Genomic DNA, 18,583 nt, shown 5'->3' with positions numbered 1-18,583 from the left:
GTCCCAGTTATGAGAGCAATACCCAGATTCTTTAGCTCACTATCTTTCACAGAGGAGAAATATCCAAAACATATCAGTCTTTGTCCTGCCCTGGGGCAGTCCAGCACTGAAATGCTAGGCAATTCTCCTCTGGGGAAAGGGATTCAGCCGCCCACCTCTTGGTGCGCCTGTCCTTAAGCGTTTTCGGCTTAAAAAGCTTACAGGAAACGCAACACCACTCTGCGTCATTGCATGCAAGATGGGGACAATTTTTGTTGTAGGAAGGACAACATTTAAAGGGCGCCCATTCCATAGTATTGTATGAATTTAAGGTAGCTAGAAAGAAATCAGTAGAGAAGAAAGCAGAAAGAAGCATTATAGAAAGAAATGTAAATGTAGAGACCCCCTACCCCACTCTCCCTACTGCAAGACCCAAGCCTGGTGAAGGCCGCAGCTGGCCGTCGAGAAGGAGACATTCGTTGAAGCTTCAGACGGTAGTCGCCGGACGTTGGAGGATCGATCGTCGAGGCGACTGTCGAAATATAAACCATAATAATAGTAATTTGTTAAACGCAATCTCTCTCTGTTGCTAGGCTATGAGCTCCGCATATACGACTGACCACGATACGAAATTATCCGAGGAACCTTGACGCGTGAAGAATCATGGATCAGCTACCACTAGATGTCGGCCTATGCACTGCATATGATTTTAAGCAGATCCACAAGCCTCAGAAATGTTTTATATTTAGAGTGGTGTGTGATATTATTACCTGCTTGATACATTTTTCCATTGTGTTCTTGGGCCTATAATACATATAGTATGTTTGTACCGTCTAAGTGTAATAATTGTATGTACATTGTGGACCCCTGACCCCACCCACTCACCTTTCCTGAGATTTAGCCTTGACCACTCTCTACACTTACCTTTATTGGGTTTAGCTAAATTCTCAGAGTTCACCTGTTCACTGTAACTATGGTGGCCTCCTAAAATCTGTCCACCAGGCCAGATTTTAGAAATCCATCTTAACAAAAAGTTAGGTTTTTTTTCCTTCGCGGATACGCTACTTTTGACTAAGGAGTCTCTCTGGATGTGGTAGTGATTCCCCATAGCATCTCTGTTTATGAATCCCTGGAACACATGGTTTTGGATTTCTAAACTGGATGCATCTCAGGAGATGAAGTCCCGAAAATCCTGTTTCTTTGGTACCTTGTATATCCTAACTAGTTACTTTTTCAGGACTTTGGGAATACTTCAGGGATAGTCCTGTCAGTCCTATTATCAGGTAGACAGTGGGCTGGATGCAGTGTTGACACAGTCACAGAATTTGTATATAATCATTTCTGAACACAATTCTAAAAACCGGTCAGGATTCAAAAATGGCAAAACACAATAGATCTATCCAGTGGGTCATTTAATTACAAAACTAGAACTTATCATGTTATACGTCAGGATGTTCTGAAAAGTACACCGTTAAAATAAACACTCTATGCATATTTGACGATTTACACATAGCTTTAAAATGCTTCTTGACCCAGGTGATCTAAGCACAGGTGGCAACCATTTCTTCCTAGGAATAGGTTAAGAGGACAAAAGAATAAAAAATAAACATTCTCTTTTACTGCCACGCAATAAGTACAATACTGCTTTCATTCAATCTCCAATGGGCTTTAAAACAAGCCCCAAGCGTGATCTAAGTTAGAAGATATTTGCAAAAAGAGGATCCACCTTAGGTAGAGAACTTTCAAAATGTAGGTGATCCCTTAAGGTTAGGTACTCCTTCGTGAAGCACATGTTCCTGCAATTATCCACACTAACAGCAAGGAACTATCAATCACAGGCCAGTTTTACAATCCTTTCAGTAGATTTAGTTACCATTCTTGGCCTATATTTATGGCCACGTTGTTGACTCCTCTCAACCAAGCCAGGCTAAACAACTGGTGTTTGTACTCCATACCTTTAGGCAGCAAGGTAATGGTCGGATCTCTGCATGTAAAGTACTACCCTCTTTGCCTAGTACCATGCAGACGGAGGAGTTTTGTGTACTCCCCAATAAAGACAACAGGCTCTTAACAAGGGAATATTTGGTAATCATCAGGCTCAAAATGTTGCAGTTACCCACAGTTTCACACATGAAGGGTTAATGCTAGGGCTTGGATCAAGTACACCTCCAGGACTGATGTGATGGGCCATCCTCCCTCCAAGGTGTTAAGAGAAATAGATTAAAGCCACACCTCTAACTGACAGTGCCGAATTGCTTTTTTCCGCTTGGGGTGCCACAATCCACCCTCACTAAACCAGGCACCCATTTAGTCAAAAAGAAAAGCCCTCTCAATCTTGGCATCCTAGAGGAACTGATCAAATCTTGGGATTTTACAAACAAATCAATATGCATTTAGTTGTATTGACATTGATGATTAATGCATTGCTTGCTAAGCTAATTCATCATTTGTTGCAGACTAGCAGGGGTTTCCGAGCTCTAAGTGGCAACGGCTATTAAGAGAATTCTATGATTGAACCCTTGCAGACGCAGGCATTCATATCTAAATTTAGATCACCCCCACATAACACCCATTTCCCTTATTTACAAATGCTTTTGATATTTCCACTGGTATAATGCAACAAATCTTTGTTTGGCAAACATATGCTGTATACAGACATAAGATTATCAGTGTTTGTATTCAAGTCAGATGCGAAGGCATCTTGAGTGAAGCAATGGTTGTCCCAGGGAGAGTGTTTAAAGTTCTTGGAGCCATGTTTTGTTAGGGACTTCAGCTGAAGGTTCCGACTTCACCTTTCGGATATAAGTTTCACTTTAGGCTTTTGTAGCAAAGAAAGTAAAATGGCACAGGAAAGAATGTGACCTAACGGAATGAAGACCTCACAGTTATTAGCAATCTGAATTATATTAAAAAGTAACACAAGCAGCCTAAGTTCTTTCATGATAACCTTTCAAAAACGTGTGATAAATGTCTGCCAGACACCTGCCAGGAAAGATAGTGATCTATATGGAGGCCAACCTTTCCCGGACCTTTTCTCCTTGAAGAGGTTTGTATGTCTCGCAACATGGCGCTCACAAGAACTAGAACTTTGATACCTAAAGAAGAAAGCTGATCAGCAATATTGCTCACCTCTCCTACGCCAGATAATAAGCTTTTCCCTGATTTCTTGACTGGCTCATCTCCAGGAAGCTGCTGGTAACTTATTTGCTTTGTAGATGCCATGTTGGAACTGTACAATAAAAAGCAAAGTGTAAACATCATGATACTCTTCCCAAATCACCACAAAGATATATGCCTTGCCTGTGGCAGACGGGATGATACAATTTGTGGAAGTCAAACGGGTCACATTCTATATACATTTTTCTATTGATAATCTCATAATCAGCTGTCTAACCCCCTCCATGAAAGCTACCATAAATGCAGAGTTGTAGGGTTGTGTCGTTAACATTTTGGTATATTTCAATAGGGGATGGCAAAGTTCATATCTGTTCTTTCTTTCAAAACCCATCCTTTATGAGGCAAAATCCTCCACCTCAAACTAGACTTGCACCTCAGGTGACAGAGGGAATCAATATATATCAGAGTTTGATTGTAAACATGGCAAAGGCAAGAGATTACCCCAAGCTTGATAGAGCTGCATTGTCAATGTTTTACACAATAGGTTTGCAACAATACCAAGGAAGGGATTTTAGGGCAATTCATTCACAACACATGAACATTTATATGGAATTTCACACATCTATAGAACCAAGATCTACATACATTAATTATTTTCTCTAAACATGCTTGTATCTTTGAAACACTTATTCAACACAGCTACTGATTGGCGAGTTATATTCACCTGGCCCTACTAGATACCATGTACATTTGTCTCTCATCAAGGGTTCATCTCCATCAGGCATCACGATTTTCAGTATGCTGTTACCAGTTTGGATTGTTTGCTATACTCTTACTGTACAACATTGATGGAATGCTGCCTTGCCTTTCATAATTATAAATTGCATAGAAAAATCTTACGAACAGAGACATGTGACTGGAAGAAGTAACAATATTAAATGAAAACTTCAATGTTAAAATGACCCACTCGTTCACCTCCTCTGATCCACTCTACAACCCATTACAATCTGGAGGTGACTGGGGAGAAGATAAAAAAGTGGCCAGCGAAAACTATCTAAAAACTTCCATTAGGCAACAGCAGAACATCTGCAGTGACTGAAAAGAGGCATTCATAGCAAATTTCTTCAAGGTTTTCAGTATTCCAAACAGAAATAAAGATCGCACCACTGTAAGTGTCGTAGTGTGGCAGAGCAGTTAGACTTAACTTAAGGAAGAGGGCTGGTAGTGAAGAACAGTTAGTCAACACAGATTAAGAAAAAACATATGCTAGTATACTGAAAAATATACAGTTGTGCGCACACACAAACGTTCAAATAAGTACTTCGGTCAGACATTTATTAACAAAAAAACGTGCATGTATACAAATAGTAATGGTCATTAAAGACCTAGCCCACACCTATAGATCTAGACCAAAAAGCAGGAAGAAAAAGGGATCCTGGACAACTCTAATATACATTAAAGTAAACCGGATCATAATCCCATGTGCCAATGAAGTACAGTCACATAGAACGCGCCTATAAAACAGTGAAATCTGGAAAAGCAGATTCCATTGGTTCAGAGGACAAAGGAGAACATGCAACCAGCGGAACACAGTTGCATAAAGGCAACAATGGTGGAGGCGAGCTAAGATGACTCAAACCAACAGGAGAGGCTGAGAATTTGGGTCCCAATACCATTCAGGATGACGGTAGCTTCTTACAGTTAGCTGGATTACAAAGGTGATAAAACAGCTCTGATATATTCCCAGCATGGAAAGCTCAGCCCAACTGTGATGCCGAAAATGCATTGCAAGAACAGGGCCTCCTTGTCCTTGTTCCCTATCTCCTTAAACTGTGTGTTCTGCACAGGAATCCAGTCTGGACCACTAGCAGTGCAGGTATTCATTTTGTTCTTGGTCAACAATACCCATGGGATACCTATAGCGGTATCCCATGCCAGACAGGTTGGAGTCTTCCTAGGGGCTGCTGCTTGCTGTGGGTACACCGTTGGGGTGGAGTCTACATTAATGGAGTGAATAGTCAATATACATTCTGTGTTGTGGGTGTCTGGTTTTGGTTGTGTGGCACAATGCCTGAGTCAGCCCTGACTCAAACTGGAATGCACGCAGTGTGGTGCACTGAAAAGCTGGGGAGTAGCCCCCAATACACATCCTGTGTTGTGGGTGTCTGGATTCTGGTGAATAGTCCGAATGCTTGTGAGCCTAGTTTGGTACTGCCTGCATGAATGCAATTGTGTGTGATGAGCTGGCTGAGCCTGAGTGAATGGGAAATGTTTTGTATAAAAGAGGGCCTCACACTCGCCTCCTTGTCAGAAGCTGTAATAAGAAACCGGAAGCTGAAGTCATCTTAAGCTTGCATCCTGGAGTCCAGCTGGAGGAAGAAGTCTGCGGCTGCGAATCTTAAAGCAATTCTAAATCTGCCATGCTGACTCAAGTACTGAACTAGAGAGGACCTAGATAGACTTCTTTCCGAGCTACAAGGGAACATAGTGCAACTGCTGCTCTTCACCCGAAGTGTCCAGAAGGCAGTCCTCTGTGCCTGTCATCCAAAGAAGGGATTTTCATAGGTCCAGAAGAGGAGTGCCTGAGCCCCTTGAAGCCAAGAAGTTCGACTGTGTCGCCCAGGGTCCATGGGTAGTGTTTGTGACTGCTGGAAGTCAGGTTGCTGAGTATCGGTCAGATGAGAGGAACGGCCAGTGGCTGGGTAGTACATCACTCCTGCAGCACAGCGCCATAGTGAGGAGGAGGCCAGAGTGGAGAGTCCGGCGGAAGGTCACAAAAGCTGCCAGCACACCCATGGTAGACAGAGTGCAGGAGCGGTGATCGAGGGGGACAGACCTACCGGCTGCTTAGTGGCAGCGGCTTAGGCCCAAGACACAGGGGCGCCTCCAAGGGGTGGCCAAGGCCACCCTTATAACAATCCTGCCCCCCCCCAGTGGCCACCCTGTGAAAAAAGCAAAATAAAATCCTTTTTTTTCGCACTGAACTGTGCATGGACAGTAATAAAATGCCCAGTTCACTGCAAAAAAAAAAAAAAAAAAAAAAAAAAAAACGTTTTTTGTGTGCTTTTTTCTTGCCGCAAGCTCGACCCGCAATGGACTGAACTTGAGAATCAGAGAGCAATGGTGGCCCTGCCCCCTTTTGATTTATTTACATTTATATAGCGCACAAGCAGCCCAGCGGCATTGAGGCGCTGTTACTTGCAATGAACTTAGTTACATGGTACAGGTAGGATAGTGGATGTTGACACATTGTAAATGTTGCATGATGAACGTACTGTTGTTACAGATATTGCTTTTGATCATATGATACAATATACATGAGGTATATTGATGATCGCACATGCTCAGTGCCAGTCGATCGACCCGGAAATAAACACAGCCTGAGCGTGTGCATTTCTGCTTTGGCTTGTGCTGGCTCAAGCTGTGTTCCATCCAGGCGCCGGCTGTGCACAGGGCACTGGATTTTGCATGAATACTCTCTCTGAGCAAGATTACGAACTGGTTTTCAAATCTGGATTTTTTTTTTTACATAACCCTAAACAGCCGTTGGGACATGGTATGTATTACTGCAATTGTAGATGAGCTGTGCCAAACACTAACATCGTGGAAGTTTGCAGAGAAGCAAAGGCTTCATAACAGCGATTGGCGGGGGTTTTGTGGCTGCATAGAAAACTATATGAACCACCTTACTACCTGCAGATATAGTGTAATGAGCTTCTCCATGTCCCCAACTTCAATGCTACCACTGACTGCTTCAAAGGAATAGCAATGTGCAGTTTGGCTTTATAAAGAATAATGCCCACACGTATCCAGCACCCTGGATTTTCATACCTACGCCACTTACACTGCTATATAACGCACAGTGGGCGTGCGTTATCCCCTATGCCGCTCCCAGCCTATTCCCTAGGGGTAGCAATAGCTGAGGAGTGAGTGGAATTTTGTACGGGCAATATATAGATATATTAAAGGAGCCTGTACGGCTACAAGTATATATTATTATGTTGCATGAACAAAGTCAATTGACTATTTTACAACAGTGGAGATGGAAAAATGACACGTGTATATGATGTAGACCGTAGATTTGTATATGAACAGCACACCTTTTGAGGGTTTCCTCTTGACACGTGCACATGTTGCTTTTAAAAACATTGCTCAGATAACTCCAGAGAAGAGGGGGCAAGAGGTCCCCTATGGCTCCCCTAAATGTGTTCAGCCAACTCGCCTCGGAGATCCGATTGCAACCTGCAGCCATTGGTTTAAATCCCAACAGGGCCGGCCAACCACGCTCCAATGTCCATAAAATGAGCACCTGAGCTGGATTACTATATCCTTCACAAAGCGTTTTCCAATGGGGTTTTCCTATTATAAAACGCTTCTGTGAATTAGGCCTTTAGAATACAGAGCGGGTGAAATTCGGAGCCAAAAACTACATAAAGGACCCATGGGCGCTACAAGCTTCTCCCATGTGTCCGTAAGTGTTCATACTTAAAGGATTACATGTGATATGAAGATTCAAGGAGAGCCATGCCATCGGCCAGTTCTGATGTCATATACAAACACTACACTACAGGCGTAGAGTTTTCAAATCACATTTAGAAACTTAGAATAGGATCTTCCAGTTCTGGTGCTATCACTAGCAGCAGGTATCACTGCTGTTATGGCCAGCCCGGGCCCAGCCGGCAAGAACCGGTCTCATTTTTCACCTCAGAGAGCAGTGTATTTACTTAAACAAATACACTGCTCTCCAAGATGAGAAAACAGGCATTGAAGTGAAGGGTAGAGGCCGAGGACAAAAGCCTGCCAGCCCATCAGTAGGACTCCCTCCACCCCCATGTTGCACCTTGAATCTTAACTGCTGGCTCAGCTTTTACATGGCCCATGCTTTAAATAATTACCATTAGCAAAAAAAAAGTATATTTGTGTGCATGCAGGGATTGTATGTATGCACGCATGTATGAATGTATGCATGCATGGGAGTGTGTAAATGTTGTATGTTTGTATGCTATGCGGTGTCTGCAAGTGCACACCTATGAATGAATGAATGCAATGTGACTGTCTGAATGGTATGAGTGTGCGTGTTAATGAGCGCACAGTCTAAATGAATACTACAGTGGTGCTGGCCTGGCTGGGTCTTACTGTGGCATGCAATGTTGTAGTCGCATTAAGGTCAAAGGCAACATAATGAGTGTTCTTACATGGGGAGGGTATGTTTCCATATTTTGACTTGGGTGTTTATTTTACTGGTGTTTAAGGTCAAAGGCAATATACATATCCTTACATGGGAGGATATAACATGGTGCATGGAATATAAGTGTTCTTATATGGGGGGGATTTGTGTGATGATATGCTATTTATATCGCGCTTTCGCCAAAGCGATGTACAGAAAACATTTACATCAAATGTATCACCCAGCCGAAGTTTGCACTCATTTAATGAGCTTTATTTATTGTATTTATTGACATCGCCCAAACCCTTAAGTATGACAGCGGTGGTACAACTTGGTGAGCAGGGAAAACAGTACAGAGTAAGTTAACAAGGTGCAAAAGCAACATAATAGTACGAGGTCCGTGGAGGAGGGTAGTTATCACAGTGGTCAGTTTGAAGTATGAAAGGCCGAGTTGGCCTTGCCAGGATTTGAACCTGCGAATCTCACTCGGTTTACAAAAGCATGTGCCCAACCTGCTGCGCTCTCTTACCGGCTAGCCAGCAAGAGCATGTTTTCTTTCTGTAGCATTGCAGTTTATTACTGGTGTTAACGCCAAAGGCAACATAAGTATTCTTACATTGGGGTGGGGGCATTCGTGCTGCCTGCAAGGCTATGTTTTTTTTACTGTGGCATGACAGTTTTTTCTGCCGAACATGATTACAACATGAGTGTTCTTATAGGTGGAGTGGGGGATTTGGGTTGCCAGCAAGGATATATTTTCTTACTGTGCCATGGCTTTTTTTCACTGGCATTAAGGCAAAGCCAACAGGAGTACGTTCTTAGATGGGGATACTGGCATGTATTGGGAGAGCTAGCATAAACATGCTTTGTTATAGTATCGTTACTGGCATTATCGACAAAGCAAACACTAGTATTTTCCCATGTGGGAATAGTGACATATATGGGTGCACCAGAATGGACATGTGTGAGCACAATCAATATAAAAATGCTTTTTTACACTTGCAGCGTACTGGCATATAGCGGACAAAGGCATTATGAAAATGTGTTTGAAAATGCTCCTGTGCATTGTTGGTGGCTTGGCATGTAACATACTTTTTATGTCTTACCCTACAAAACCGATTGTAAACTGTGTGACTTTTTACCTAATTTATCACAAAGTGTACTGTAAAATGCCCTATTTTAACCCATTATTTAAAACCTTTTCTCAAGGGGACAAACCCCTCTTGATTAGTTTGCCCTCCCTCACTTCTCTCTCGTCACTCCTATGCATTTGGCTGGGGGCAAAACAAGTGCCCTTCCTTCCGCAGGCTCTTCTTAATGTGGGCCCTACGCCATTAGCTCCAGCACCATTGTTACATAATAATGGCTATGCCTCTGGTGAGTTGGGGTGAAAGATGGATCTAATGGGCCAAAGGAAGGCAAGATATCTATTCAGCCTCATGGGCTTAGGGAATGGGGGTTTGGAAGAAGGGGGGGGGGGGCTCAGTAGCGCAATAGGTTTAATGTCCCGTCTCGCTAACAGTTTTCAAACTGCCATCCAGCCCTGCCAAAATGTTGAGACTAGATCTGCCCGTGTGGCACCCTGTGTGCCATCCCATGATTTCCTGTGGCCTCATCAGGCCACCCCTATGAAAAATGACTGGGGGCGCCACTGCCGGTGAGAACGACCACAGAGACGGCAAGGCCCATGCCTGCATGGAGACACCTTGGAGCTGAGCGCTGGTGAAGCGGACATCGAACGCAGCACACCATCAGTTTAGCTCAGTGCCTGTGACAACTGAAAGGCAGCGGGAAGCAGGACACCCGAGGCGCAATAATAGCCACTGGGAGGGATAGCCATAAACACTGAGGAGGAGTGGCACACCCGAGTAGAGAAGAGTGGTTGCAGAGGGTGCAAAAGCTAACTGCCTAGGGAAACCGAGGTAGCCTTGCTGCAGCAGGCAAAATCTAAAGTTTGGGCCACTGAACATAGTGAAATAAAGAGGCTTGGGCCCAGGACAGAAGCTGGCTGGTAGCCGTGCCGGACTGGTAAATATAGCAGCAAGTACCTGAAGCAATGAGTAGATAAGGGGCAAGAGTCAAGGAGAGCACCTGGAGAGCCTTGTTATAATAATAGTGGGCCTGATAAGACAGCAGAAAAGAGAAAGTTCAATGTGGTGAACATCAACATGAAGCTCATGCCAGACAGAAAATCCTGGTGATGGCTAAGCAGACCAAGATGCACGTGTACGCAAAGAAGAGGGAAGCTAAAACAGGCACGCCGGGGCACAGGGCCAGAGCATGGAAGGAAACACGCAGGAGCAGGCGGGAGAAGACAATAAGATTTTGGAGGCAATCGCAGCGTTAAAAGCCTCCTTGGAGGCGAGAATCGATTAAATAAAGTGTGACATGGGCCTGTTGAGGGTGGATGTGCGCTCACTGGCAACCAGGGTCACTGACACAGAGACACAGGTGGAAGTGGTAGCTTGTAAGCGAACCAGAAGGTACGCGAATTGAAGACTAAAGTGAAAATATTGCAAGATGCAGAAGGGAGAGTGAGGGACATCAGGGTCCTAGGGCTGCAGGAAGAAGGTAGAGATCCTACCACATCTCAAAAATATGCTGCTCCACGAGATAAGCACAGGCACGTTAAAGCAGTGTTTCAAAGTAGAAAGAGCACAGATCCTTGTCCAAAAGGCCAGCCCCGGGAGCGCCACTGAGACCGATAATTGCAAAGATCCTGAACCTTAGAGAGGGGGGTGAAATCAGGTGTGCGTTGGCAGCACTGGCCACATAAACTGTTTACACTATTCAAGTGCAGAGAAGGAGCCAGTTCACACCCACGAAGAAGACAGGCAGCAGAGCTTGAAATATATGCTTTAATATCCCGCTAAGCTAAAAGTCCTGCATAATAGAAAGGCACACTTTTATGAAAACCCAGAGGCAGCGAACCAGTGGATGGACATCAACAAGATTGCTTCTACGATTGAGAGTAAGAATAACAATTGTTGAATGAGAATTGAACATTGATCTGGGGCGCACACTGGGGGCTATTACATCATTGCACTTCTGAACACTTAGGAAGAGATGATCTAAACCTGGGGGTCTCACTGTAAATGCTAACCCACTGGGAACAATGTCACCTAGACTCATTTGAGACTTGCTGGTGGGGCCCCATTGGTTGGATGTATATATAGGGTGCTGCATTTGGCATCTGACTACCATGTACCACTATGGGCTGGGTGGGACGAAAAGGCAGTGAGGCTTGAATGGCAGGGCACAGCGAGGCCAAGTAGTTTTGGTATTTGTTCGGCAGTGGGGTTTTGTTTGGCTTAAGTTGAACGGCAGCACAGTGTTGCAAGACACAACATGAGGCCTCAGAAGGGAGGAGCAGGCTGGGGCGATGGCAATATGATATGCCTAAAACTAACTGGGCGAATGGGAAGCCCAACATGGAAGAGGGGAAGAGTATGGCATAGACATGACTGAAACACTGAGGATGGTAACCTGGAATGTGAGAGGATTGAACAGCTCTGTGAAACGCAACAAAGTGCTCACATATTTGCACAGGAGAGGGAATCGCAATGCTGCAAGAAATGCACCTCATGTCAGAAAAGCAGGCTAACTTGTTTAAGAGATGGGGCAGACACAGTACGGGGCAACCTACTCGAATTATGCTAGGGGGGGTAATAATATGGGTGGCACCAACAGTACTATTCAGAATGACGTAGGTCAAGACTGATGAGGAGAGATTGATCCTTGTACACTGCTATGTGGATACTAGAGAGGTGTGCATTATTAACAGTTATGGCCCCAACCATGACATGTCTTCCTTCTTTTGAGTTCTATATGGAAGGCTGGCCCCCTTCCAAGGAATGAGGTGGATTTGGGATAGGGGGGATTTCAATTGTACATTGGACCATAGGTTGGGTAGATCGGATGATAAGTACATAAACCCGACGCCGTAGGCTATAATATTGGGAAAACTGTTAGACGATTTGGATATGGTTGAGATTTGGGGGTGGCTACATGGGTCAGTGAGGGAATATTTGCATTATTCAAGCCCAAATGCATTATATACACAAATCAATTACCTCTCGACATGGAGAGAACGGGTAGGGGAATTCATTGATGCCACGTATGTGGGCAGGACGCTATCGGACCACTCCCCCATCAGCTAGTTGGGTAGTGCATGAAGATCCCCCACCAGTACCGACGTGGAGACTTAGGGCGGAGGCACTTCAAGATGACCATTTTATAGGACATATGGCGGTGGAGGAATACTTTGAGATTAATTAAGGCAGTGTTGAGCGAGGGGGGAGTTCTGTGGGACGTGTTTAAGAAGGTGATTAGGGAGAAGCAATATCCAAGGTGGGAGGGGTTAAGAGGAGCCCGTCGGTAGCACAGGCGGAGATAAAACTACAAAGTACACAAGCAGAGATTGAGGGAGCGCTCATAAAGTTACATCAGGAGTGAACATTGTGAAAGGGTGGGCAAACACGATTACGCAAGATACAATGACTGGTTGCAAGAACATGGGGATTAGTCCAGTAGAATGCTTGCTTGGCTCTGCCGCAGGAACAATGATAGACCTGTGATTAGTGAGACAGCAGACCAATGCGGCGAGCTGTGGAAGTCACAGAAAGAGATTAATAACATTTAGTAGATTTTACACGGGCCTGTACAGCATAGACGGGACAGACATGAGGGAGGTAGTGGAGGCATTATCTGAGATAAAATTGCATCAACTGCCACAGGAACAGGGGGAGGCCATAGAGCACCGCTTGCCGTGGAAGAACAGCGAGCAGCGAATCAGGACCTGCTGTTTTGCAAGAAATCTGTGGGCACAGACTCCCGGCAGAATTTTCTAAAACGTTCCACAATGAATCGATCCCAAGATTGCAGGAAACATTTGAGGAGGCGTATGAAAGCGGAAGGTTGTCCAGAGTATGAAAATCATTGATTCACTGATATTGAAACCAGGCAAGCTGCCTCAAAACTGTGTGTCATATAGGCAATTATTGATGGTGAACCAGGATTGTAAGACAGGTGTGCAGTGATACCATTGGATGCAATTAAAGCAGATGGGGCAAGCCATTTTCCACCCTAGAGCGCTTCAGAGTAGGGGCAGGATTCATTATGTGGGTGAAGCTCCTCTATCAGTCGACCACTACTAGGGTGGGGACAGGCAGTCATGTCTCTGAGCAGTGGAGCCTGCAGAGGGGTACAAAACAGTGGTGCCTGCCGTCTCCAATGGTTTTCATACTACCACTGGAACCCCTGGCTGTGTTCTTCCAAATGGAATTCAGGAATGATGGTTTGATGGTGGATGTGGTTTATCATGTGGTCTTGTTCTATGCGGATGCAAATGACATACTGCTGTGTATCAGGAACCTGGAGGATAGGTATTAGACAATTTTGGCTGCATTATCTGGGATCACGGTCTGTAGAGTTAAGTTGTGCATATTTTTGCAGTTTCTGTACAGTTAGAAAGTCTTTGACCGGCAGATGATTGTAAAGCTAAAGGAAGTGAATCCTGCATCGTAAGCAAGTAGAAAGAATTGTGTGATTGGCAAAAGTTGGCACGAGTGAACCGGACAGAGGGATGCTGATGAAAAGAGGGCAAAGCTTGACGTCCCAATGAACAGTGTATTGACAAGAGTGAACCCGTTAGAGGGATGTCCACAGTGAACTGTTTAAAAAGACATTAAGATTTGTGAACACCACAGATGAGATTGCATTGAGAAGCCGTAGTGAACCCGATGGAGGGAGGCAAACAGTCGAGAAGTGTGAGTCCAGAAGAGGGGGATCCAGAGGTGAAAAGCCATCATCCAATGACACGTGAATCACAGCCACTGAAATATTTTTGAATATAAGCCAGAGTGAACCCGACGGAGGGAAGCTGAGATTCGAGAGGGGTCTGAGCTCGGAAGAGGGGTGCCCCATTGTTGAAGAATCATCCCAAGTGCAATCAGAAAAGAACTTTTGTTTATTATTTTGAGCCCATCAGGCCCTCGGAAGCAACACACTTAACTACTGAAGGGCCAGATATTTCTAAGAACCTTTTTATGAATCTGAGCCCGGAAGAGGGGGATCCAGGGGTGAAGGTCATTCCCCAACGTACATGTGGAAAGGAACTTTGTTTATTATTTTGGATACATCAGGTCTTCGGAAGCAAGAGGCTTTTTGTAGAAAAGATACTAAACCACCTAAGGACCTGATAGCTGAGAGGGTCTCGTGCCGGGAAAGCTTGAGCGTGTGCTGTGCTTCGGAATCCCACCTTGTCCCGTGCACAAAACGTGGGCAAGCGAGACCTCCGGCTACAACATGACTTATTATTTCTGAACACTTCTTTCTTTCTTGTGAACCTTATCCCACACTCTTTTGGTATTTAGCGTAACGATTGGCAATAGGTTTTTCCTAGTATGGGCCCTTTTATTTGACCAGGCGCCACTAGGACTGCCTTATTATTTGATGGTGGTAGCTTGCTCCGAATCTTAGATTTAGGTTTAGATTAGGCATTTTTCCAACCTTCCTATACAGTTTAATAAACACCCTTGAACTGTGATCACTTCTGTCTGTCTTTACTGTTGGCACTAAGAGTTCCTTACACTGCCCGCCAACAAATCCAAGCTGTAGTGATTTGCAAATGAATGTATGGATGCCCATGTGACAGACTGACAAATGGTCTCTGAAAGATACCCCTCTAGACAAAGCTGCTACTCCCCTAGTGGATTGAGCTTGGAGCCCCGACGGAACTTCCTTCCCAGCTTTTTCACAGCACACAGCTATGCACAGCACAATCCAATGCGACAAGACTGGCTTGGTAACTACACGACCCAGACGCACCTGCAAAAAGTATACAAAAAGTTCATCAACTAAGAAAAAGGCACCATTCCGACCACATATTAACTGAGTGTCCTTCTCAGATCCAACCTATGAAGCCTTTTCTCTTCCTTCGTGGCGTGGGGGGAAAATCAGGCAGTTCAATCTTTCAGTTAACATGAAAGACAGACAACTTTAGACAACAATGATGGTCTAACTTGAATAGTAACATTTCCTTAAAACACAGAAGGAAAGGTGCCTTACATGACAATGGGCCTCATTATAAGTTTCGCCAAACTTCCGAAAATTTACGGCGCCCGCGAATGGGCAATTACCGGGGCATTCCTGCCCCGCCGGACCCGGTATTTGCCAATTCGTGGGCGCCGGAAAAAAGATGCTCTGCATTCCCATTCGGCCCCATAGGGCAGAATGGGAATGGGGAGGTTGGATGCACCAGCACCGTTTATAACGGTACCGATGCATCTGACATGCTGTACTCACGGGTGCCTTTCTGCCCGGCAGGTCCGACCTGCCAGGCAAAAAGGCACCCGTGTGCACAACTCGTAGTTTGCCGGTCCGGGAACTAAGGTACCGGCAAGCTTACCAGTACAGTCGTTACCGGACCGGCAAACTCATAATGAGGCCAAATGCCTGCACCTCACTGAAATGCCTAGATGCGATAGCCATTAATAAGTCTTCAACATGAGGAGTCAAATTGGATTGCAATGTAATGGTTCAAAATATGCAGCTATTCAGAAAGACCAGATCAAGCCCTGAGCTGAAACCACAAATTGGACTTGGGAAATATTCACTAGTTCCTTGAGGAATTGAATAACCAGAAGAACCGAAAAGAAAAAACCTTGCTTTGGGGATCTTTTAAACAATGAGAAAGAGGCCAAGCCTTTCACTGTGCCTACTTGCAATGCCTGCCTAGCCAGAGACAACAAACTCCAATAACGCAGAAGTGGGGCATGACAATGGATCTGTATCTCTTACTCTGAACCATCCCTCTAACTTTCTCCATCTGCAACCATAAATGGACCCGATTGAAGACCCACACGCAGCCTGCAGCACCTCAAAAATCTCATCCATGAGATCCAAGCCATCATACCATAGTCTCTCAAAAGCGACCCGTGAAGACAGAGATTTCAATGTCGAGTGGAGCGCCCGATCATCCACCAGTGAAAACAGAAGGCAAACTCCAAAAGTTCTGGGTACCACATTCTCCCCGCCCAATCCGGAGCGATCAGAAGCATGCGAGTAGGAAAATTCCTCAACCTCCTGAGAACCAACAAGGTAACTGGAATGAGGGGAATGTGTAGTGAAGGTCGAAGGACCACTGCACTAAGAAGGCATCTCCTAGTACTCCCTGTGGGGGAATTTCCCTCAAGCAGAAACATCTGCAATTTGAGCTGGCTCTTGTTGCAAATAGGTCCACCAAAGGGGTTCCCTAAAGGAAAAAGATCTCTGCAAGGACCTTCGGGCAAATCTCCCATTCGTGGGGGACTGAACCCTGCCTGCTCAGGGCACCTGACAACTCGCTCTATGGCTTTGCCAAGTGAGCCGCTGAGACAGACGCATCGTTCTCCAATGCTCAGACCATGGTTGCATGGCCTCCTTGCAGAGGGCAGCGATTTCACATCCGCTCAGTTTTTGAGGTAGTGCATGGCCACTGTGTTGTCCATGAGGATAAAGAAATTATTTCCCTGAAGGGACGGTGCAAAAGCAGTCACGCTAGTCTGATGGCCTGCAGCTCCAACAGGTCGATGTGCCATTCGTATTTTACACAGGAACAAAACACCTGCAGATCCCTGCAGTCAGCACCCCATTCTTGCAGGGAAGCATTTGTGACAACTTGGGCCTCTAGCCAAGGTGTCCTAAATGGCTCTGCCGCCATTAGCTTCTCCTGACTAGACCACCATGACAGGTCATTGGCTACCATCTTCGAAATCCAGAGGATGTCCGACATGTTGCTGGAAAACTGTGACCACTGACCGGAGAACAGCAGAGACACATCACAAAAATATTCCAAGTATCATCCTGTCCCCCTCTTCGGAAGCAGGATCTCTTCCACAGCTCCCTTTGCCATTAGAGTGGCCAATTCCTCTCTGAGCTCCAACTTTGGGTCTGAACAAGGGAGTATGGGTGGTCGGGTATCCCAGTCTGACCAACTGTAGCACTTGCGCAATGGAGGCTATCTCCTGCCATTTGTTCAGCTGCTCAGAGATTCCCTCTCCAATGGTGGTAGCATGGGGTGTGAACTTAAAGAGGTTATGAGGCAGGTGTTGCAGCAGAGATCATTGCAGTCAGACACCTCAATGCACCCCTGCCAGGGTGTGAAAAGTGCATTTGCATCAATTTTGCTTTGGGCAACAGGGCTTTCCTGGGAAACAATGTTCAGCGTGGAAACCCCTTCCTCTAGACCTGAAGGCAAAAGAGGAAGATGGTGTGGGCTGTTTGGCCACAAACATAGGGATTTTATTGTGATCTTTGATTCTTTAAATGTCTATAGCCTTGGGGACGAATAAATGTTGACCATCGAATGCCATATCCAGCAACTATGACTGCACTTTAGGGAAAACCCCTGAGGTTCAGAGCCAAGAGGCTCTGTGAATGACTATCAACATCCCCATAGAACGTACGAGCTTGACAAGAGATCTCTTTGCACCATTGGCGATGTCAAGGAAGCCTTCTCTGATGCCTCAGACCCCACGTTCCACAAGATGTGAGAGAACTTAATCAATGCCTAAGAGGCGTTCATGGCCTTTAACACCATGCTCCCCGAGTTGAAAACCTTTTTAGCCAGGGGCTTCAGTCTTCTTTATCACCCTATCTGGTGGAAGAGCTGACATCAACTTCATCAAATTATCTAGGGCTCCTTTAACTACTATCCCTCCAAGAGCCAGTTGGCTGGGTGGAAGGAAATGTATGGTCTGCATGCATCAGCTTATATTTTTTTTGTCAGATATTATCAACTGTTGGAGCTGAGCATGGTCACTGCCACAGAGCCACAAGTGTATCATTGATCACTGCATTGAAAGGGAGAGCAGTCTTCGGCTGAGGACCCTTATCCAAAACATCTGAAAAGTTGTACTGAACCAGAGGACTCTCCGATTCACTGAGGCCCAGAGCAGGCACCACCTTCTCAATTACTTTCTGAAACCATACTTTGAAATGCAGCAAGCAACACCATACGTGCACCCCAAGGTCAGGGACATCTTGAGACTGCTTGCTTCGTGGAGACCTGAAGATAACTCCATTAGCTCTGCTTGGCCTGTCAGAAAATCCAGCATGGTTTTGTGCCCTGTTCTGGAAAGCGGTGCAAACCCAAAAGGGATCCGGTCCTCCTCTTTATCAAATATCACTCTCATAGATTGGAAAATTGAGTCCTCGACTATGGGACATAGTCTACAGGTTGAGGAGCAATCACAGTAGAACCTTTGGTGGCAGCAGCCGAACTTGACCTACTAATGGTCACTGTTCCGATGTTGAAGGGGCTGAGCTTGACGGCATATG

General features: G+C 45.3%; 1 protein-coding gene across 7 annotated transcripts in view; it reads right to left on the bottom strand.

Moving 5' to 3' along the window:
• MYO9A (myosin IXA) overlaps positions 1 to 18,583 on the bottom strand; it is a 1,154,601-nt gene that overhangs the window by 271,348 nt on the left and 864,670 nt on the right. For all 7 annotated transcript variants that reach the window (XM_069624659.1, XM_069624658.1, XM_069624661.1 and 4 more), the window contains one exon: positions 3,109 to 3,208. In XM_069624659.1, the coding sequence (XP_069480760.1) occupies positions 3,109 to 3,208 (100 nt within the window). The remainder of the gene's footprint in view (positions 1 to 3,108; positions 3,209 to 18,583) is intronic.

Source organism: Ambystoma mexicanum, chromosome 11, assembly GCF_040938575.1.
Source record: "Ambystoma mexicanum isolate Mex_15411 chromosome 11, UKY_AmexF1_1, whole genome shotgun sequence".
Lineage (NCBI taxonomy): Eukaryota > Metazoa > Chordata > Amphibia > Caudata > Ambystomatidae > Ambystoma > Ambystoma mexicanum.
The sequence above is the reverse complement of the archived record's forward strand: the minus strand, read 5'-3'. Positions and strand labels throughout refer to the sequence as shown.